Source organism: Zosterops lateralis (assembly GCF_965231275.1).
Source record: "Zosterops lateralis genome assembly, chromosome: 9".
Classification (NCBI taxonomy): domain Eukaryota; kingdom Metazoa; phylum Chordata; class Aves; order Passeriformes; family Zosteropidae; genus Zosterops; species Zosterops lateralis.
The window spans coordinates 10,802,686-10,826,106 of NC_139769.1; the positions used below are offsets into that span (position 1 = coordinate 10,802,686).

Genomic DNA, 23,421 nt, shown 5'->3' on the forward strand with positions numbered 1-23,421 from the left:
GGTGAACACAAGCGTTCCACAGGATTTTTGCTTATGCTGTACAAGTCAAGGGGTCTTGCCGTCACGGTTAGGAACTGATGGCTTTAAATTGATGGCTTAATACCTTGATCTCCTTCAGTTAAAAAAAGGATGCGTCTTCACATCAGCTCAGATTTGTAAACAAATCAACTGATAGGGAAGATACCCAGAACCAAAGGCATGGGGCCACAGATATGAAAAAAAACAAACAAAAAAACCCCACCAAAAAACCGAGGATTGCAGCCAAACCTAGTTAAATATCCTTGCAGTTTTTTGAAATGTATGAACCCACAGCTGAGCAGAAGAGAAAACCGTATTTGCCAGAATTATGCCGCCTTTATACCATCAGAGGGCGACACAAACGCTCCCCTTTGAGGTCATGCCTGCAGTCGAGCCTCTACAAAGGCCCTGAGGGCAATTTTGTAGGTATTTAAGAGATAGAATTACATTCCCATTGCCACTGCCATCCTCCTTGCACTCATATTACAACGTCTAACAGCAGCTAGTATTAAGGGACACAGTATTTTCAAAGCTGATTCCAAATATTAACCTTAAAATGTCCATCATAACATAGGAAGATCCACTGTGGTTTACAGTACAACACTGGGATGTTTAGGAAGCTCTTCCTGTTTATAGGACAGCTGTAGCAATTTGATGAACAGAAAATACATCATGGCAAGGCACGAGGGAGACAGCATTTGATATTGTGACAGTGGAAACTACCTCTGGAGCTCCCCATATGCAGTGCAGAGGAGATAGCAAGCTGTTCCTTGTTTAAAAACACCAGGAACAAACACTCTCAGTTTGCACAAGCTGCATTCCCACAACAACAAGTGGTAAATACTGTTCCAGTGGCTGGTGTGAGGAAGCAGCAGGATTATTGGCTGTAGGACAGGCTAGTGAGTGGACAAGACCGTGTCAACTAGTTGGTATCACTGCCAAAGGCAAGCTTGACCACACCTGGAGGGAAGTGCCAGGTGATTCCTGGGTGCCCCTGCTCCAGGCACGGGTACAATCTACTGAGACAGCAGAACCAAACCAGCTGGGATCACCAGGTCCTAGAAGTTGTGTCTGCAGCACTCCTATGGCAGATTTGTTGCATTCCAGGTTTTACCATGGCTCTAGGAGCAGCCAGGCTCAGCTATGTAAACAGTATCAATGGCAGAGGGGAGCTGAGAAGCACCTCTTAGGAGCCCTCTGTGGCAGAGGCACTTCCAGGTGGCACTGCAGGCACCACAGGAAGCAAGAAATGGTATTTGCCTAAAGGAACAAGGTGAGGACAGGCCAGAACTCCAAAGCTAAGGGAGGGCCTGGACTTTCAGGCTTCCTCTTCCCAGGTCTCTGAACTACGCAGATGAGCTCAGACTCACGAGTTTCACTGCTCTCTCACCAGCCCTGGTAGCATCTCTCCATCAGTTTGCTGCAGTTTGCTCAGGTGATCCAGTGACAAAGCCAACTGTTAAGCATGGCTGGAGATCACAAGAGTTTGTACCTCTGCAGCATCTCCAACCCTCTTGCTTCCTCCTTGGCCTTGGCCATACTCCCCACGCACCTCTTGGGAGGTTTTACCACCACCCCTACGAGGCTGTGACACCTTCTCCCCACACTCACCTGCCCCTGTGGTGGTGATGACTTTGGGCTTGCTGCGGGCACCATCTCCTTTGGTGGTGTAGGCAGCAACTGTGACGGAGTAGGTGGTTTCTGGCAGCAGGCCTCCAATGACTGTCTCCTGGGAGTGCATTCACGAGGCAGAGAGGAGGCAAATGAGAAGAGCAAATACTTGTTACTGGAGTGAGCCAAAGGAAGGCACCAGGGTCAGTGTCTCCAACAGCAACACACTGACAACACTCTCTGGCTTACACTCATGCATCGTGCTCAAACACACACACGTTGCACAGAGCCAGCAAACAACTGCTGCCACTCCAACACTCACCTGCCTCATTTCGACCCCTGCCTTTAACCCCCTTGGCCTATCCAGGGACCCACCAGCAACCCATGTCAGCAGCTGTGCTCTCCCACGGCTTCTGCCAAGAGGGAGATCTGATCCAGATATGGTTCTGTGTGAAAGCTGAGTAAGAGGACTATGGAGCTGTGAACTAGAGCAAAAGCCAGTTCACCTGGCTATGAGAATCTCTTGGGGGCTAATTCCAGGATTTTTAAAGTTGTCTCTTGCAGCAGAGCCGTGGGGAGCACAGGGAGGCAGTGCAGGGGTGGGGGGCCCCGGGCAGGGAGCACCTGCAGCTCTAAGCATTGTGTTCACCCTCCTTGCCAGGCACTGGGTTGCAGGGATGGGATAGGTCAGTGCAAGGCCCTGACAAGACCTGGAGGGAAAACCTGCATCGTGGGAGGTCTGGGAGGGGGCAGACTCACAGGGTGCATCCTTGCATGCTCTGGCTTCCTCTGGGCAGGAGGAGGGCATGGCTCCACACTTCAATTTGAGATCAAAGAGAGGAGCAGCGCTCCTCCCTCCTGGCCTCCAGCAGCAGCGTGACTGGTGCCAAGCCTGGCTGGCCAGGCCTGCAAACGAGTGAGCACAGCGAGCCCAGCAGCTCGGGCAGGTACCCCTGAGCAGTGTTCATCTGTGGGTGCTGTGGGAGTGTCTGGGCCATTAGCACTAATAACCCACTGGGTCAGGGAGCAAGAGATGAGCAGGCTGGAGAAGGGACTGGGGAAGCTTTTGGAAAGGAGGCAGAGGTTTCACGTTGGTTATGTACCCCTTCAGACAAGGAGAAGACCAGACATGGAGAGGGTTAAGTTTGAGCTGCTGAGAACAGACAGCATGGGCATTGTCAGAAGATGCTCCAGGGGTCTGACCCCTTCCTGGGGGATCCTTGCCAGCTTGAGGGGTGTGAGAGGTGCCTGTGGTTGCTCTCAGAGTGCAGCCATCACTCTCCCATCACTCACTCGCACAAACACTCACATTATTAAACCTGCTCATTTCCAGTCAGTGCTGGTGGTTCAGGTTACCTGCCCAGGCTTACTCATCAAAATCACCACGTTACCATTGCAGAACCAGCCAGCCCAGAGAAGTATCAACAAGCACCAACAAGAACCCCGCCAAAATCACCGTGTGAACCAGAGTCCAATCCCAACTCCGCCCCTGCAGCAGATCATGTGTGCGGGTGAGTGGACGCACAGTCTGATCGGTGCCAATGGACCCGCGGGGAAGCACTCTCACAAAACCTGCAGACTCTGAACATCCCAAGAGATTTCACTCCTCCCAAACCCATGCAAAGAGAAATTCTCACGCAGAAGCATGCCACCAGGAGCAAAGCAAGCAAGCTGGGAGGAGGGGAGAGAGATGAGGGATGGATGAAAGAAGGTCTGATTGCATAATGCAAACACAGTGCTGTCATGACAAAGCCACTCCGAGCAAGAATGCTCTGTATAAAGCAGGAGGAGAAATGCATCGTGCTGGGGAGGCTCACAGTAGGGCACATAATTGAATTGCTGACTCTAAAAAGGTCATTTTCTAGTTTGTTCCTCCAAATTTATATCTCAGAATTATGTGGGGAAAAATTGAATTTAACTGTTTAAATGTGATTGTTTTCTTATTACTATCTGTGTTTCAACCAAAGGTTATGGTTGAGGGTATAGGTTATTTCTCATGACTACGATCAATGTGGTTTAAAGATTATGTATCTAATTTTACCACATAACTTGGTGGGCCAACTACTGCAGGATGAGCCTCCTGAGTCGATCACTTGAACCTGCCTAAAACTGCACTGCAACAAGCTGGAAATACAGATTATAGGAAATGTCAATTGCTTTTCTGCATTTAGGAGCTATCTAAATGCCAATTTTCTCTGGATTTGCTGCTTGCAGAAGGTTTCACAATGTAACTCTCCAGCCTCATTAAGGGAGTGAAAGGAATGTTTTGACAGTACTGTGTCTACAAAATTCACAAATCGATTTACCAAACCCCTCTCTTCCAACCTGGAATACACACAAGTGGTACTTACATGGTCGACGGAGTCCTCAGCTCTCCACTGACGAGGGAGAAAGGAAGGAGGAGAGAAAAATGGAGACACAGAATTTTAAGGGGCAACGTGTAGGAAAGGGATGACAATGACGACAACAGCAGGGGTTAGCAGAACTGGGTTGGGGGAATTACAACACTTATACACAGAGGGTCACTTGATACAGGCTGTGCCAAGGGAAGAAATGGCATAGAGCAATTTTTGACATGCTGCTAGCCTGCACAATGAGTCTGAGATCATTCACACAAAGAGCTTCCTTCTCAATTGGGTGGAGAGGTCACCCCTTACTTTTTGCACTTTGCATTACTTTCTGCTTCTGGCTTTGTTTACATTCTTCTGCCCCTTCCATGAGCAGAAGCAAGAAGGGACAGGTAGTACCAACTAGGCTCTGAGGGTGACTGTTGCCCCACAAATCACTCACAACTGCTGCCTAAACTCCAGTTTCTGTTCTGGTCCTCCAGCAACTACCTCTTGTTGAGAACCAAAGACTTCAATACACAAAACAGAAGCACTCTCTGCAGGGAAGCACCAATGCAGCATTTCTAGAGCTTCTTTTTTCCCGTATTATTTGCAAGAAAATGCTCTGGGGACTTCAGAAAACCAGAGAGTGCCATCTGGCATCAACAGCGCAAGAGAAGCTGAGATCTCACACAGAGCTTCACACTAAGCTGCTCCTCTCCAACAGTGGTGCATGGCTTGGAGAGAGGTTCAAACTTGGGCATGTACTGAGGAAACAGCTTTTCACTCCCAATTACACAACACGAAACAGCAAACAATCATTTGGCAACAGCAGCCCTGCAGGGACAGCTTCTACACAAACTACTTCCCACCAAAAGCTCATACGGATTCCTGGCCATGGCAGTTCAATACAGACTCTGAACTCTTCTGGCTGGATTTGGGGTTATAGGGCATCAGAGCTGCATTGGGGTGGTACAATGTGACAGTACATCCTGAGTGCTGCCACGCATGCCCACAGCACTGCTCCTTGTGGCTGGTGCACCAAAGGAAGGCTTGCAGAGATCACAGAGAACTCTCTCAGCCAAGGGGATGAGTTACAGTTCACGTTACTAAATCTGCCTGGAGGAAGCACTGGGCCGTGGGTTCAAGCACAGAGATGAAAGTCAAGATAGGCATTATTGCCCCTGATTCACAGTGTGAGTCCTGGAAAACCTTACTTCTGAGCCTGACCTGCCAGCTGTGAAACTGCTCAGATACCAACTTCCTCAGGACCCTGGGAAGCTCAGCTAACACTGATGGAGTGTTTGGGAACCTGCAAGTGCAACAGAAGCACTAAATGGCATCAAAGATACAAGTTGCCTTTTGAACTCAGCCTATTTGATGCAGCTTTCGAAGGCTGCAGCCTATCACAGTGTCATACTACTCACCTCAGCAGTAAAATACATGGCATACTTTCAAAATATTTGTTATGTTTTTCTCTAAATTCAGAGAGAAGCTGTTGGAGAAATGTTCCTCTAAGATTTTCTTATAGTTCCCTTACTATATGCCATGAGACTGCAGTACAATTATCCCCTAAACCATCTTAGCAGTAAATTTCAGTGAAGAGATCAAGTTGCCCCTAAATACTTCTTCTAAAGCCAAGACCCTCACTAAGTATTATGGTGACTAAAGGCTTTCTATCCACACACATCTCTGTGCCATTTCCACTGTTGCACACTTAGCTGAACCCATGTCATTGCTGTTTATGTCCCACCTGTGGCAGGCAGCCCACACCATGGTCAACAGCCACACACTCCACCCTGCCGATCTAAAAGCTGGCAGAAGTCCTGCCATAGGAAGGATCCGAGGCCTGGTACTCTCTTCTCCTACAAAAGCATGTCCCTGGTGGGTGGAAGCCATCTGGCTGGGAACACCCCAGCCTGCCTCCACACAGCTACAGGAGCAGAATGTGACACCTCACTGCAATGAACAGCAGAGCAGAGCTGGGCTCAGGAGGCCTCTCACAGCACAGCAGGGAGTTTATCATGCTCTAGGATTTTAAAACAAGTGTTTAATTTTCAAACTCTGTTTGCTCTAATGTTTCAGTGGACTTTAATCTTGCATTAGATCAGAGCACGAAGAAATGTCTTGAGATATGTGCTGGAGTAACAACTGTGAAAAGCCAGGCCTGCATAAATACCTTCATAGAAATTCAGTTTCATTACGAAAATTTAATCTACAGATCAAAACATTTCCTTCCTTAAACTAGCTCAATTGCTTCTTAACTGTTTAAGGTTGGTCAGTAAGACAAATTGATCTGAAAAGCCCAGGAGCAGTCATAAAAAGAACTGAGAGAGGGCTGTGTGCATGAGGCAAGATGGCTCTGGGAAGTGCTAAAGCTAACAGTGTGTATTTATGGCAGCTGCAATGCTTTAATGTTTCATTTTACACTTCAACACAGCATAGTCATGTCTCACCAGGGAATGGCTGTTTTCCCTGACCAAGGCTCTTGCAAAAGACAGATTCAAGCCCTCAACAGTCCCAGCTATGGGAAGCCAATATTGGTTTTCCTGCAGATCCTTCTCCTCTCTGTTTCAATGACTGTGGTGCAACAGTGGAACTCCAGACATAAACTCAGGTACTCAGTCAATGAGAGGCAGAGGGGTCTGATGGTATCAGAACTTTACCCTGGTCCTTTACTCAAGTGCCTCTTGGATGATGCCTTACAGTTTTGCTCCCCTTAGGAAGCAGAGAACATCCCACCTCCATGCCAGACTCTTACCTAGACAAGTACATATGTATGAGATGTTCCAAGTACATTCAGAGAAAGGTCCCCGACTATCACACAACAAAGAGGGAGGCTGTAAAATCCTCTGTGTTGTGCCTGGGGTAGGTACTGTTCAGGGAGAATTGAAGTTTCTGCCTTCTCCTTTGATCTCAATCCAATAGCTTGAAGTGATTGCCACTTCTTCTTCCTGCTCTTCTGGAGCAAGCTGGTGGGATGTGCACTCAGTTTGCATGCTGGTTGGTGAAGTGCTCCCTGCAGAGACCACACCACCCTCCTGTGAGCCTGCAGCTCTTCTTGTGGGCAGCACATACCTCTCCTGTGCCATGACTCAGTCTGCACAGCAGGAGAAGGTGGCAGGAGTCTTCTCCACAAAACCTGACCTCTGTATAGCCAGCTGTCCCCAACCAGCCCTGCAAAGTTGTTTGGGCGGGCTGAATCTGCAGGTATGGAGGGGCTCAAGCCCACTGCCCCTCCAAACATGCAGCAGCTGTCCAGAGATTGGAGACCAAGGAAATGAGGTGGGCCTCTGCCTGCCCCTGTCAAGCCTAATGCTTGTGTCCCATGGCCCTGCTATCTCTCACTCCCTTGAGCTGGCAAAGACTTGAAGTAGTGGTGGAGTGCAGCTCCTGCACTGGGCTCCTTTCAAAAGCCCTCTCTTGGTGCTTGGATGCTTTATGCAAGACCCAGGGCACAGAGATGAATCTTCTGACATCGCCCACCACGGGACCTGTCTGAGCCGTGACAGGCATGGCCTGGGCAAGAGCTGCTGCAGGTACCTGATCCAGCTCTGCAGCTGCACACACCCTGGGAGCTCCTCCACAAGGTAGGGTCACATTTGCTTGTCCATCAGGCTGTCAGCAGGAGGTGAGAGCTCAGACTGGAAGGCACACAGAATCCTGACAGAGGTAATCAGTCACAGGCACAGCCACAGAGGGGAGGGAGAGGCCTCAGCTCCATCACAGGACCTTTTTAACAACTGATTACTCTGCCCAGGCAGGAGGCTGTAAAATAAAATGTGATCTCTCCAGCACCAGGGCCCCCACGTCTCTGCTGATGTTTTAGTCTTTTCCGCTCAAATGGTTTTGAAAGCTCAGAATCCATATTATCTGCATAGCTAACATCTCCATTCCCTTGCCTTTTTCCTTTCATCTTCGTTTACTCTCTTTCCATTTCTCATCTTCAATAAGGAAAAATCATGAGTCAGCTTTAGTATCAGTGCCTTCACACTGTCTGCAGGAAGCAGATTATGTGGCACATACCTACTCAAATCAGCAGACAGCCTGGCTAGGCAGGAGGAGGGGCTCTGCCTACCTGTCCAGAGATTTTCTTCTCTGAACCTAAGGTTTTCAATCCATTTAATTCTCTCCCTGTGCACTGGTATAAATGTTTCTGAGTGTTTATGAGTACTGAACTGTGGCCATCTTCATCCTATGACCTTCAGGGGCAGGTTTTCCAGTGTATCTTTTTGTTTTCTTTCATAGGAAATAACTCTTCCAAGACTACTCGTTAAAGTTTCATCTGCCTCTTCGCAAAGACACGCACTGCTGTACTGAAAGATGGCAGCTCTTACAGGGTCCTTCAGCATCTGGAACAGATGTATTTCATCACAAGCACAGGTCATGCCTGGCTTCTCACTCTTTTGGGAAATAGAGATCTCTTCTGCCAAGTCAGTGAAACCTCTTCCCTGCAGGGTCGTCATTAGTTTATCCCAAGAGTGACATGACTCTTTTAGAGTAGTCTCTTCTCTGCAACTATCATTTTCACTTCCACCCAAAAATTACACTGGATGAGTTCAGCACAATACACAGCAGGAAAAAATATCGCAGAAATCAAGAACTTTCCCATATAAATGCACCAAATATGAAAGACTGGCAAGAGGCCTGACAGACCAGGAAACTTCTAGGAACTTGCCTCCTTGATGAGCACATTCAAACTAATGCAAAATCCAGCACCCCTTCAAAAGTTTCTGGCTCTGGCATCCTCATTCTGCACATCAGCATGGGATTTCTCTCTCTGAAATGTATGAGTAAGGAGTGAAAGCAGAACTGGCTGGGCAAGCATAAAATATTTGAAAACACCAAGAAGAAAAACATTGCCAACTTCGCCCACCTACACTTGGGACCAACCCATTAACTCCAAACTCCAGCTGAACAACACAGCCTCAATTGTTCGAAGATCACATTCTCCTGGCATAAATAAAGGGCAGTAAGCAGCTTCGCTAACTACTAAAGCAACATCTGAAACATAAACAGATGTGCCCCAGACAACACTGCAAAGACCCTCAGAATCTTTTCTCTCTTTAAAGTTTCCCCTTCCTCATTATTACTGAGTTTTATCCTTTGGAATATGAATGGTGAATAAAGGTGCCTCTGTGCACTGCACTCCCCACTGACAAATGCATAAATGATTCACAGCTGCATTCAGGAGACAGATCAATTAATCGTTGCAGCTCTCCAGTATTTATACTGGGCATCATTCAAGCCAGCCAGCTCTGAATCGATTCCTTGTTGCTTCCAGCAGCAGCAGATCCTGTTCTTCATTTATACGATTATCTTAGTTGAGAACTAAGCATGGGTCATCCAGGATGAAGGACCCCCGCTTCAAAGAAGAGTTGTATTTCATTGCACACAGGGCACCAAAAACTTCCCTGGACCTTGGGAAAGAGGCAACTACGCATTCCTGGGCTGTGCAGAGTGCACATCCATGCCTGGAGCAGTGTGTGGGAAGAGGGCTGCAGCTCACAGTCAGTGAGGTATCCAGGAGATGGCCTAAATATGAACAGATTGTTGTATGGGGATTACAGAGGACAAAGTAATTTACAGGGGATGTGGGCCTCCACCTCGTTTACTCTCTTCCTCCCCAGCCTTTCCCAGACTAAATTGGCTTCACCTACAGTTTTGTTTCAAGAAGCAATGCAACACCAAGACCCTGCCCTGAAAAAGCAGGAAGGAGGGGAGGCTTTGCTGAGCCAGGAGTGCTGTTCTGCCTTGGCATGCTGTGCCCACAAAGGGGTACAGAGCCACTCTGTGCCCCACAAGCAGGCAGCACCCCAGGTGGATGCTATCAAGAAAGACATTTTGCCCTGAACATAATCAGCATCACAAAAGAAAGAGAGTCAAGGCTTCTTTAAAACTTTCTGACCATTTATAAATGGACTGGGAGAGTGCAGTTTGCTCCAGCTGGAGTCTGCACAGGATGTGGCAGGCAGAGAGGTATGCATCAGAGAAGGGGTAAGAGAGGAACATCATCCAATACATCATCTTTTCCACAGTAATCCTTTCCTGATTAAACTTTTTACCCATGTTTAAGCCACAGTTTAAGGATAAACTGTTTGCCTTGCTCAGGCAGGCTAAGTCCCATGCTCTGGAGCTGCAAGATGAGGCCATGAAATACTTGGATCCAGCCAGCCTGCCCTCCGCAGAGAGGGAAGGTGCCATGCCCACCATCTGGTGGTCCCCACACTGTACCTGTGCTTCTGACAGCATGACGTCCTTGATCACTGGCTGCCCTCGGGGCTCGTTGTTTTCCAGCTTCACATAGGTAACCTGATACCCGCGGATCTGCCCATGCTGCTTGTTGGAGATGGGCAGCTTCCAGCTCACCCGGATGGCAGTTGAATTCACAGACTCCACCTCCACCTTTCTCGGTGGGGCACTGGGCACTGCAACACACACAGGACAAGGGTTAGCAGGTACCACACAATCACTGTCACTACCTCTCACTCCTTTGCTACCTTCCCCCCACCTCACTGCCAGGATGGCTCTACTGGTACAAGCTTCCTGTACCTGCCCAGGACATCACACTGCAGTCTTTCAGCATGACCACATCCCAGACTCTTTTTCCCTTATGCTACTCTCAGTAGGAAAGAGTATAATTGTAATATGCAGGAGTACCCCTAATAAAAGTCATTATGCTGAATCAGACTCAAGGTCCATCTATCCCTCTCATCTCCAGCAGTAGGGGAGCAAGGAAGAATACAAGAATACAGCACTATATAAAGAATACCCCTGCAGCTCAGGGTGTGCTGGTGCACACGCAGGGGTTTTAAAGCCTTCTTTGCATCTTGCCTGACACAACAGCTCCTCTCAGACCCATCTAAATGCAGTCCAGCAGTCCTAGGTAGCATGACTGGGTGCTGAGTCTGTTTTGCAGGGAGCCCAGGTACCTGCCACCAGGCAGAGCACACACGTGCTCTTCCCTTGTGACAATGAGAGGTTAATGAGGGGGAAAAGCACCATCCTAAAACAATAACCCAGAGCTCAGAGACAGCAGTCACTGAACTCAGCCAGATAAAGGGCCTGTGGGGATTGTGACAGCTCTAGGGACTGTATTTCATGCACGGCTAGCTGAATGCTTTTTGATAATAAAATGAAAAATTACACTGCCCAGAAAATATCAATTTTCTTGCAAGGTGAGGCCCGTTTAAAAAATGTATTTATACCCTATTTACCATTTGGAAAAATTACCTCCTTATTACATTTTGCTCTTGCATTGACTGTGACAAAAATGTCAATTCTAAAAAATTAGCTTCTCAGTTGCTCCTGGAAAGCTCCTTCTGGCTGAAACAGCTGGGAGTAGAGGTGTGCACTCTCTGTGGATGATACTGATGCTACCTAAGTGCCCAGTACCAAGTGAAGGACCTGGGCTTCATCCTATCACCTCATCTGCAGGACCCTTTTCACCTTTCACTGCCCTGGGAAAATCCGGAGGTTTGGAGCCTCATATGCCCCAATTCTCAACACAGGAGGAAATCAGTAATAGGTAATTAGGGATGGATACCTGACAAGCAGATGTAATGAGTATTGCTATTTCAACCAACTAAATGGGAAGAAACAGCTACCCAGCAGGTAAGCACAGTTTTTAAGCTGCAGGGCAATTCATTATTTTTCCACAGATGTCCTTCGTAATTGTAGATAATTTAATAAAATAGAGAAAGGAGGAACGGAGCATTTTAGCACCATGAGGCCAGCTCAAGGTATGGGAATGGAGGGCGCTGTGCTTGAACAGTTACCCCCTTCTGCCTGGAGCAGCCTATGCTGTAATCCACAATTCACTTAGTGCAGTGACCTTGCACAAGCCACAGGGCTCTCCTGCCCTGGCAAGACACCTGCCTGCACACACAGCTGGGAGTCCAAGCGGAAAACAAGATCCTCCCTGAGAACCAGACAGAAGCTGTGTGTCAAGCTCTGCTGGCATGAGAAGGTGGCAGGACATGATATGGGGATGTTGGAGGGACACAAAAAGATGTGAGTATGAGTAGACCACAGTGTTTTGAGGAACTCTGTCCTACCCCAGTATGGGAAGTATGAGCTACATCTGAGATCCAAACAGGGAAAGTTCAATTTGTTTTCAGACTACGGTTCAGCATTTCTCATTCCTTCATCATGGGTATCTACTGAGCATCAGCATGTCAGAGGAATATAAAATCACTCCTGACAGCTAAGCTGGAATGTCCAACCACGGTGCCCAAAAACTAACTGAGAGAGCTTGTTGCGACATTTCTGGGGTAACAGCTTCCCTTGGGCTACAGTTCTGCTGAATGAGAAGTGAAGCAAACAATACAGGCAGCAGGACACACACACAGATGTGTTTGCCAGCCCAGGAATGCAGTCAGCAAGCATTCCCAGACGCCACTTTCAGAGTCATGGAGACATAGGGGACAGTGGCAGCCCATTTAGGGAAACTGTAACATGTCTGGTTTCAATTTCCTACACTGATTGGGCAATGCAGAGATCATGCTTTCTTTGCCTGGACATTCCATCTCTTTCTTCTTCCATTAAATCTGCAGCTTTCTTGGGTCAGCATGAAGCCATGGGAGCTCCTACTGTCCCCCTAAGCTCTGGCACTTTCAAAGAAAATGGCTTAAATCATGGTGACATAACTGACAGCCCTGCTAATACAAAGCAATTTCTCTTTAAAGCTGTCGTATCCAGTAAAGTGCTCTGTACGTGTGGTATTCTGACTCTTGAGTGGAAGAGCAGCTTTATATAAGCTGTGGCTTGCCTGGAAGCTGGAGCAGGAAGCAGCTTTCCTGCAGGATCTACAACTTTCAAATGGATTGCTTTCCCCCTCTTTAGTTTGCTGGATTTCAGGTCAACAAGTAAACTTTAAGTCCTGATCTCATAAGAGAAGCTTCTGGCTGGGAGAGCTTATTCTACCTTCAAGAAAAAGGAACCCACCACCACCCACTATAAAACTACAATGGAAAGCAGAGCAATGCCTCCTTGCATGCACAAGAAGCACTGCTGACACAAACAGGACCCTGAAGGACCACAATGGGGTATCTGACACAATCTGGAGGCAGAGCAAGGGGCAGCAAAGCAATTCCCCAAAGCCACTCCAGGGCAACTGTTGAGATCTGCTCCCTGCAACTTTGCTCCTGACAGCCTCTGGTCCTGACTGAAACGCACTCCCAGGTCAGTGTCCCTGCCCCCTTTCCCCCCCTTTCCAGCAAACACAGTTAGGAGAGTCCTGGTTAACCCATGGCAGCAGCTGAAGGAGCTGTTCAGTAGCACCTACCGTCCTCGTCAGTGCGCACGTGCACGGGGATGCTCTCCGGTCCTGGCCCCACATCAGTGTGAGCCCTTACCCACACCTTGTATTCGGTCCATTTCTCCAGGTCCTTGATCTCCCAGCTGGAATGCTCCCGTCCAATGCCATCCACCACATGCTTGGTGTTGTCATCTCCTTCCACTGCCTGGTAGGCAATGGAGTACTGGGTGATGACCCCATTGCGGCTCTGGGCGGGCGGTGGCACCCAACTTACCCGGATGGTGGTGGAGCTGGTGCTTACACACTCGACTTCTTGGGGTGGGGCGGAGGGGGCTGGGGATAAATAAATGAAGTGGGGAGATGAAGGGAAATGAATGGAAGGACAAACCAAAATGCACAGGGAACTTTTACCCAGCCAACGAAGCACTGAACATACACGTGGACAACTGCTTGCCATCCTCACAGATCATCAAAGATGGCGCCAGGGGGGCAATTTGTATTTGAAGGCCAGATGAACAGTGTGGAGATGGAAGTGCTGTTCTGCATCAGAGAACATCTCTTCCCAAAGCAGTTCTGGACGCTCACTTTACCAAACACAACAAATGGCAGTAAGGGAAGGGGGGCATGTGGAGGGTGAGAGAGAGAGACTGGTAGGGAGAAGAAAGACACTTTTAGTGAAGATCTGAAGCAGATGGAAACCAGAAGAGGTAGGAAGCTGAAGAAAGCAAGAGTGGCAGAAGGGAAGCTCACACACCAGATTGTAGGAAGGCTTGTGAAAACTCACTCCTAGACAAGCGGAGGAAACAGAAGTGGATAAGGAAAGCAGGTGACTGAGGTTGCAGGCAGTTTGTCCTGGTAGGGTTTAAAATCATGACCATCAGCTGCATCCTAACCAGGTGGGAGCCAGGCACCATGTGGGAACAGGAGATAACGTGGTTGTGCTGCTTTGCACACGTCCCTGGAATCTGGGACTGACTGCCTCATGCCTGCCACACTGGCTACCTGCCTCAGTAGCTTCCTGGCCTATGAATTTGTACAGCGGCAAGTAAGCAGGTCTTGCCCCCTCCAAGGCAAAAATGCACCTACAGTTTGCATTAACTTCTAAGCCCTGGCAATGTTATCTGTCCACAGGAGGAGGAATGGGATCCAGGCAATAGTTGCTTCTCATTGGGATCATTGGGAGAGAAGTCTCTCCACACAGCACAATGGGGAAGAGCAGTAAAACAAATCTGGGCAGGGGGAAGAGAGATCAGGAAAGGAGAGATGATTTGGACAAAGCAAAGCACCCCTAGGACATCTGCCTGGTTCATTCCTTTCTCCAGCCTTGCAGACCCACTGTCTGGTTGCACAGGGCTCTAGCAGCATGGGAACCCTTTCACAGCAGCATCAGCCCCCTGTCATTTGGCCTCACTGCCCTGGGATGCTGCAGACACCATGCTTGCATAGAACACAGGAGTGGGAGTCTGGAGAAGGAAAGGAGCCCATAGTCAGGGAAGGAATGAGGGACACGGCTCCTTCCATGGGTGCTCATCCAGAAGGAAACAGCCCTAAGCAGAGGGGCCAGGGCATCATCACAAAAAAAAAAAGCACACTGTTGCTCTAAGACTAGCAAGCAGTGTGGCCAAGCAATAATGGAGTACAAAGTATCTTGCTTTGCCATGGCAGGTGAAAGCCCAGGTCCTCCACTCTTCACTGCATCAAGAAACATAGAAATGCCTGAAAAAAGACTGCTGCCCTTCCCCACGCTTCAGTCCTTGCAGCCACCAATGCAGCAGAGCCAGACTTGCAGGGGCACAGGAACAACACTGCCTGCTCACCGCCTGTGCAAAGGTGAATACAACTTACATCACTCCACCTGGCAGCAAGGACCTCAGGTAATTCAAGCACTCAGCAATGGTGCCTTAGCTTTGCTGGGCACAGGTTTGGCAGTGGCAGAAGATATGGGAAAGCAGAGGGCAGCACCTCTAAAGCCACTGGTGACCTCTGCTTGCTGGGAACAAGGCCCATCTGCTTGCTGAAACAGTTACAGACTGCATGTAACTTTTAATTCCCGCTCCTGTGCTCAGAGAACAGGGAACATTCCTGATATTCAGACTCAGATGCCTGGAGAGATGAAAGATGGAGGAGAGTAAGTACTGATGGAGCTGGAAGTGACGATGCCTGAGCAGTCAGGCTGCTGCTATGGGAGCTACGCTGGAGGAAAGAGAAGTCAAAACAATGCGTGGAAGCAGACAGCACAGGATCAGCCCTACCATCTGCTATAGTGAAAAGGACGCAGGGGTAAAAAGTGAATCCTCACACTCTTTCGGTTAATCAGCAGAGAAGTGGCAGGGAAGAGAGTAGGAAGATACAACACCAAAGCAACACCTACAATGGAGGGCATAATGTAGACAAAGTGCCTGGTGGCATCCTTCAGACAGGAGAGCTGAGATACAAGGGGCTTGGCAAACCTTTCCTCTGACACTGTCTGCAGACGCCCTCCACAGAAGAGAAATGCTTTGACAGAACCTCCACAGCTTCCCTTGGCATGCAGCAGTGAGCTCCTTCTCCAAAGGCAGCTTTGGATGGCAGTGTGGGCAATTCAAAAGTTGGCTGTTGACTGGGTAAGAGTCACACATATGATGTTCAAGGCAAAAACTAAGATTAACACTCAAAGAAAGCAAAACAAAACTTGATAACATGAGCAGGATCAACTTAAAATGCACAAGGAGTTGAAGTGCCCCTCCTGGGGCCAGCAGAGAGCAGACTGGGTGGCCAGCATGCACCCACACATGCAGATGTACCCCCACACACACACACTGTGCAAACCTCTGCTGCCTCCAGGCTACTCATGACAGCCTCCCCCGATGGCCCACAGCAACTCTTGTACACCCATCCAACCCACCTGCTCCTCAGGCTAGGGAAAAGGCAGACTTAGGACCCACCTCAGTATTTCAAGGGAGAACAGCTTTTTAATGCCAAGGCCTAATGGGCACAGAGCTGATGTTTCTCTCTTGCATCATTCCGCTTGCCTGAGGCACTGCAGACTCCTGGAAAACTCCCCCGTGCTCTTCAGGCCCTCAAAGCAGCACTGCTTGTACTTTTTGCAGGGTGCCCAGCAACTAAGTGATCAGATTAGCAGGAAAGACAGCCTAGAAAGCAGCTGCCTGCTCAGAGGAGGTCTCAACTGTGCTGCTGAAGGGTTCAAAAGGGCACTGCCTCCCTCTGGCCTTCCCACACAAGCATGCCTACTCCTCCTGAGCAAGGGTGCCACAAGAAAAGCAAGACCAGCATCCTTCTCCAGCCCATTAGTGAGTCATTAGCGATCACAGGCCTCCTACCTTCCCCATGACTAGTTTGTCAGGGACAGGAATAGAGACTGAAGAGAGGCTTTTTGGAAAGCAGGAATCTGACTACTCATGCAGTTGGTGTCCCACCTGAACACATCAAGCTCTTCGATCTAACAGCCCTTCTCAGGGTAACCAGATGGAAAAGTGCAGGAAGGAGACCAATTTGAAGCTGGGAGCTGTAGTATTTCTAGATTAATAAGTTCTAAGGCCAAAGGGAACCCATCCAACCATCTAATACAAGGTGTTGCTAAAAGGATTTCTGACTGGAAGTTGTGCACTCTGCACACAACTTCTACCAAGGTAAAGCACAGCTTTCTGAAAGACCTACTTGATTTTGAGCCCCCCAGTACTCAAGGCTCCACACTGCATTGGGACTGTTCAGACAGTGGTTTGTCACCCTCATTGAATAGCTCAGCAGTAACTGCCAATGGCTTCTGTCATAGAACTGAGTGCCATCAGAAATCTTTTCAAGTAGGAGCCTACAAACCAGACCCCGGTCACTTCTTGGATCAGTGTAAGAATTCTTAGGTCCTTCAGTGTGAGGAGGGCTTCACTGGTCAAACCAAGGCACTCCTGTGGCTAAACACCAAATCTCCTCCAGCCTATGCACATTTCTCTGACTAAATAGATTCCAGAACCAGTCAGCTACTGCACCACTGCCCAGTGAAGTGACAACCTTAAAAACAGGCTGGTGTGAGATGCCTTGTGAGCAGACAACAGATAGAGTAGGTCATGATAAGATGTCTGCCTTCATGAGTCCATGAAGCAAATGTTTCTCTTACTTGGACTGTTGTGAGACTCTGAAGGACTCATTTATGCATGGAGCTGTCTCTGATTAAGTGTGTTCAAGGATAAGAGCATCTACTGATGGAATTAATTTACATGGTAGGAGAATTACTTCAACCTTTGCCTATCAATACAAAAGCTATCTGACACAGGTATACAAATCCCCATATTCAGAATTTGTTCTCAATGTTCAAATATTTATAACCGCATGATCTGATCTTTCTCCAGTTTCATACCTGTCTATTGTGCAGCTCTAAGACATCATTAGCTCACTTAACGAGGTGGAGGAATGCCTGGGACTGGTATGTTAATGAAGCTGAGTTTTCCTCAAAGAGAAGGTCATTCTAAAAGTGAGCAGAGCTGCTCTTCCCTGCCAGAGCTCCCTTTCTAATGGCCATCTCACACTCCTGGTAGCTGTGTGTGCTCCCGCCCTCCCTGCAGGGAAGGCTGGCTGCCTGTGCCAACTCCTCACTCCACAGAGCGAGTAAATCCCAGACAGACGGTGCAAACGGAAATGTCTTTTTTCCCCCCTTTTAATGCTCTTTGCATAATGGCAAGCCCAAAAATCGTTAGTGAAAACGAGCTTATCGCAGGGCCCTTTGATAGCCCTAATCTGCTTATGCGCAGCACTTTGAGCTGCCAATCAGAGCAATGCAAACTCCCGCTCTGTGATCACACAGGGCAGAGCCAGGATGAAAGTGATATTGCCTGGGTCACCTCATTATTGAGCCTCTCTATTAACTGAACTGCAGCTTATTCTGGTTTCCCCTAGCACTGCAGTCCTAGAAGCAGCAGCCTCACTTGCTCACACAACCCTGGCAAACAGCCACTTTTTCAAAATGACTTCTCCAGCTGCTTGACAGCCACAGATACACCTGGCCTCACAGGATGCCTCACCTTGCAATCAACTGTACAGACCAGGGATGGACTCCTGTGCAAGCAAGGCAGCTGGAATGGGGAGTGAAGGGATGAAAATCCAATGGTTTGGAGACAGTCACATTTAGAGCCAAATACCCATATGCTGCCTGTCCAGACAGCTTGTCTGCATGGGAGTAAATTCATAGAGATGCACAAACCCACTCAAATCAATCTCTCCAAAGCATTTTCCCAGCCTGTTTTACTCCTCCATCACTTTTTATGAATCTACCCTTAGGGAAAGACAGTATGATCAAAGGGACAGGAAGAAACAACTTACCCCTTGGGTGCACCCACTCTGCCAAAGAGCCCTGATCCAAACCCCAGCTGATTTTCTCACTACTCCCTTTAGCAAACTGCATGCCAGCATCCCTGCAAACCCACAAGGGCAGAAGGACTGGGCTTCTCTGTGCCCAGGAGATGGAAACTGAACTGCTTTTGATTTGTCTCCAGCAGTGTTGAATAGCAGGCACTTACTGGATTGGGCTGTTCTGGCCTCCACAGTGGGGGTGTAAACTCCTACCCCCAGCTCTGAGCGGGCGCCCAGACGGAACTTATACAATGTGTCTGGTTTGAGACCTTCCACCGCATATGACGAGGTTGGGTCAAACTCCACCTTTTGCTGCCAAAAGAAAAAAAGGAAACAGATTATTTGGTGTAATTGGAGGATACAGAAAAGCTGCATGTGCAGCCATTCTGGGCCCACAAAAAGTCACAGCCACGCTGCCAAATCTGCCTGCAGTCCTGCAGGACTCCCAAAGAATGGAGCTTCCTGGGTGACACACCAGGACTCTGCATGGAAGCAGACCTCTGCAACAGCCAGGCTATACTGTCTGGTCTTCAGACTGCACTCACTGGCCTGAGAGCTTTGGGGAATGCTGGGTCCAGTTATACAAGTTCAGAGAAGGGGCACAGGACATACAAGTTTGTTTTCTCCCAACAGACAGTATATTGCCTGTGAAACAGGCAGTAAAGCCCTCAACCTGTAGCAGTCAGGATCTATAATGCACCAAAACACTGCTGGAAAAGGGCTTGTTCTGTTGACACTTCACCTGAAGGGCACTTATTTTTGGCAGCTCTCATGCCACTATAATAAGAGGAGAGGGAGAGGAGCATGGGACACTGTGATGCTGTCATGGCACAATTCTTGCTATGCTGTCTTGAAGCCAGCACTACCTTTGATATATTTTGAACTGGACTTTCTTTAGGGACCTGCAGTAAATGTGGAAGGGCTCTCTCTAGGCCACCTTCAATCTGCTTTTTACATCTAACCAGTCCTGGGGCCAGAGACACATGTTGGAGGCCATTTCAGACCTGCCCAGAAGTGCTACTGTTTACAGGCACCAGCAGTAAGCATGCCTCAGGGATGCTGTCATGGCATTCTGAGCCTTTCCAGTCTCAAACCAGTCACTACTTTGCTGGCATCAACAAGCCCTGTTGAAGTCACACAGAAACCAGAATGCCATGTTCCTATTGCAGGCCACTGAGGCAGAAGAAACACAAGAAAATGTTCTGTTACCACCCTGCCTCAAGCACACACCCTTCCCAAGCTGATACATTGCCATATTGAGCCCCAGGAGCTGCCAGGCAGGATCCTCACCTGAGTGCCATCCTCCCCTTCCCAGTAGAGCAGCTCATATTTAGTAATGCGTTCCTGAGACGCAGGAAGCCATGTCAACAGGATGCGGGTATCAGACTCTGCTTCTGCCTGGAAGTCAGCTGGCTGGGCAGGAACTGGGGAACAAACACATGGTTAGTGCCAGAAGAGACAAGAAGAGTTGCATGACTTAGCAAAGTCAATGTTTCACCTTGTGAGGATCCTCTTTCATTTCTGCCAGAATATCTCTTCTCCCCTGTACTGAGCTCTTAGAACATCTCAGGCCACAGGCAAGCACCTCTGTCACTCAGGTGGGTGACTATGAGCATCATGTCAGTCACTTCCAGACCCTGACTGCATCCTTCCTCCACATGTAAACTCAGACACCCAGAAGGCTCCAGTAGTTACACAGGTGCTGACATCCATGTCCAGTACTTTGTGTCACACTTTTAGCCTCTGTATCTCAGACAAAACTGTGGGCTGTTACTTGTACAGAGATTGATACCAACTCCCCAGAACAATCTGACAGCTTACACCCGATGGCTATGGGGTGGGAATGCCTCCCCACCCTGTCTGACATGCAATCATTTGAGCACCAAGTACAGTTGTGATGCCTGGTGCAGGTCAGACACTCAGCTGGAGCTGCACACCGCAGGGATGGCCATGGGGCCAGGCTGCCTCACTCCATACGTACCCCCTTGCTGTGTTTTGACCTGGATGATGTCTGAGGGGGGTCCGTCGCCCACTGAAGTGAAGGCCAGGACACGGATGCTGTAGGTGGTGCCTGTGATGAGGCTGCCCACAGTGGTGAGGTGGCTGTCATCAGTGTTGTGTTTCTGCCACATGCTCAGAGGCAGGTGTGGGTCGGTGGTGTAGTACACGCGGTACCCTCGGATCTGCCCATTGGGCTCCTCCGGCTGCTCCCACTGGACCAGCATGGTGCTGGCGCTCAGCATCCGTGCCTGGACTTTGAGGGGTGGACTTGAAGGAGCTTGTTCTCCTGTCCGGGCCTCGACCAGGTCACTGGGGGGACCCCTGCCGATGTTGTTGACTGCGATGACCCGGAACTCATACTCTGAGAAGGGGCTGAGCCCACCTATGCTGTAGCGGGTGGTTGCCACACCATCCACCTCCTGGAACTGGCCGTCCAGGGATTTGGGCTTGTACTGGATGACGTAATAGGAAATGGGGTCAGAGTTGCCTGAATCCCAGGTGAGGGTCACGCTGGTAGCTGTCGTTTCAGTCACTAATGGCTCTGTTGGAGGTTTTGGCAGTGCTGCAATTGGAAGGCAGAGAGGTGTGATTTAAATAATTCAGTCGGCTCAAACCTTGCAATGTGCACAGGGATAAAAATGGAGCTGCCACCTCCCATTAACATTCTTCTTTAAAAGGCAGAAATCATTTCATACTCTATAACATGCATTTTTATATTACCATATATTGCTTGAAGTGGTTCTTAATGGAAGGATAAACAGAGCAATCATGTTATTAGATGTGCTTGACGCACTTACCAGCAGCAGGCTAAATAAAAGTAATTCAACGGGGATGCAGGAATGTTTCTGTCATGGGGGTTCACCCAGCAGTGGGAAGGTGCTTGCTGGGCTGGGCTGGGCTGGGCTGGCCCCAGAAGCCAGGTACACAGCTGATTTACAAAGGGCTACAATAAAGCAATCAGAGCACCAAAGCAATTTGGAGTTATGCTCTTGCTTCCAGAGAGGTAGTATCTTAGGCCTTAGGGAGTTCATGGACAATGCTGTTAGAAGGGTTGATGGGGCAATGCTTTGTAAGTATTACAGTACATGCAGGAGAGATACAGCCAGAGAAATTACCAACTTTCATATCCACTATTTCACTGGGTGGTGTGTCAAACTGCAACCAGACAATAAACCGTTACACAAGAACTCTGACAATGACACCTCTGAAGTGTCAATGAGAATGCAACTACTGCAAGCAAACATTTCCAGATTTGCCATTTTACCACAAGAACAAAGAAAAAGAATGAGTGTGTGTGAGAGAGATTTGCAGAGTACACAAATACTTTAGTACAATGACTGAATTAAAGTCTACAGTAAGTTTAAACCTCCTACAAACCACTCGAAAGTCGTTAATGACTTGTAATGCAGCCATGCTTGACAAGGAACTAGGGAAAATGCTCAACCCAAATAATGACCCTCAAGAATTGCATTCTTTGGCAAAGCCATCAGGCTTCTAGTTTCCACATGGCTCAGCTGAGGAAGGCAAGCCCCTTAGCACAGGGCATTCCTGCTCTAAGTACCAGAGAGAATGCCTTCTCCAGTGCTACTGCAACATGAATACTGAGAAGATCATCAGAAGCTGAACTGGCAAGGGAGGGGAGGGCACATAACCCACAGCCAGACACCCCATCACCACCCATGAAAGACTCAGGGAGGGCAAACCCAATCGGCACAATAGTATGGCCTGAAGAAACAGATCTCCTCCAGCATCCTAGAAACCGGCAGCCTTCCTCAGGCTTTCAAGGACAGACGAAAATCCTTTTCTTTTGAAGAGCCACAAATTTGACTCTTGACAGCTGTTGGGTGGGCAGCCTCCATGTCAGCAAGGGCAGGTCTGGTACTTTCAATGCACCTAAGTGCAATCAGTTCTGTGTAATCTTGTTTCTCCTGTTTGAGCTGAAAATGGTCTGTTTGCCAGCAAGCACAGGAGAAGCAACACTGGGTGAAGGAGTTTGAGACAGATGCACTAAGATATCCAGAGTAAAGGTGTAGAAAAAGCAGATAAGGACACAGGGAGGAAAGTGAAGGGCAAAAGGAGATGAGCAGATTGCTCCCTGTCCTGGGGCATCACATCAACCAGTGAGGGAGAGAGGCAAAGGCATTTCAGCCATGAAGAGGTAAGTGCTGCAAACCAACGGTGCAGTTCCCACCTCTTCCCTCCAAGACCAAATCACTATCCCATCATGGCTCTTTTTTCCACACACTCTTGTGTATCTACTATAGGAAGGCAACCACCGTGCTCTGTATGAAAAGAGAGGCTGGAAAAGGTACTGATGAGCAGATGTTGTGAGTAAAGGGAGCTGGTGCGGCTAAGGTTAAAAGCATCCTCTGACTAGCCAAGAGAATTTGCTGTTATCTCCAGGTCAGAGAGGGCTAACACTCAATTCTATGATTTGTTCAAGCAGGAACTCTGTGCTAAAGGTGTCCTTACTGCAGGAAGGGGGCTGCAAGAACAGACGGACTCAAAGATGACGTATCTCTGGTAATCTGAGCTACAAATCAAACTGCGAGCAGAGAAGGAAAGGGATACTGTGGCTCCCAGATGGGAAAGGCAGGACACCTTCAGCCTTCTGTTAGTGGGTGGGCTACCCTATAGTCAGCAACTGGCAGCAATATCCTCTTAGGGGCAAAGCTACTTGTGAAAAGTACAGCTGAAGGACAGCAACACAAGAAAAAGAAAGGGAAAGAGGCTGAGCAGTAAGAGAAGACATTTACAGAGGATTATGTAACAAATTTCAAATGAACACATATAGCTCCTTCCTGCAGGGAGGGAGGACGCTCATTTTGTTGCGCTCAGGGACAGTTCACATTGCTGGAATTAACC

The 23,421-nt window shown here is 48.6% G+C and overlaps 1 protein-coding gene across 6 annotated transcripts in view; it reads right to left on the reverse strand.

The window, feature by feature from the left end:
- The window catches only part of PTPRF (protein tyrosine phosphatase receptor type F), a 376,812-nt gene that overhangs the window by 50,105 nt on the left and 303,286 nt on the right, over nucleotides 1-23,421 (reverse strand). For 5 of the 6 annotated variants that reach the window (XM_083868101.1, XM_083868096.1, XM_083868098.1 and 2 more), the window contains exons 9-15: nucleotides 20,537-21,118; nucleotides 19,846-19,979; nucleotides 18,723-18,867; nucleotides 13,243-13,548; nucleotides 10,191-10,384; nucleotides 3,981-4,007; nucleotides 1,630-1,747 (exon numbers count right to left, since the gene is read on the reverse strand). In XM_083868101.1, the coding sequence (XP_083724227.1) occupies nucleotides 1,630-1,747; nucleotides 3,981-4,007; nucleotides 10,191-10,384; nucleotides 13,243-13,548; nucleotides 18,723-18,867; nucleotides 19,846-19,979; nucleotides 20,537-21,118 (1,506 nt within the window). The remainder of the gene's footprint in view (nucleotides 1-1,629; nucleotides 1,748-3,980; nucleotides 4,008-10,190; nucleotides 10,385-13,242; nucleotides 13,549-18,722; nucleotides 18,868-19,845; nucleotides 19,980-20,536; nucleotides 21,119-23,421) is intronic. The other variant, XM_083868100.1, reaches the window with a different exon arrangement.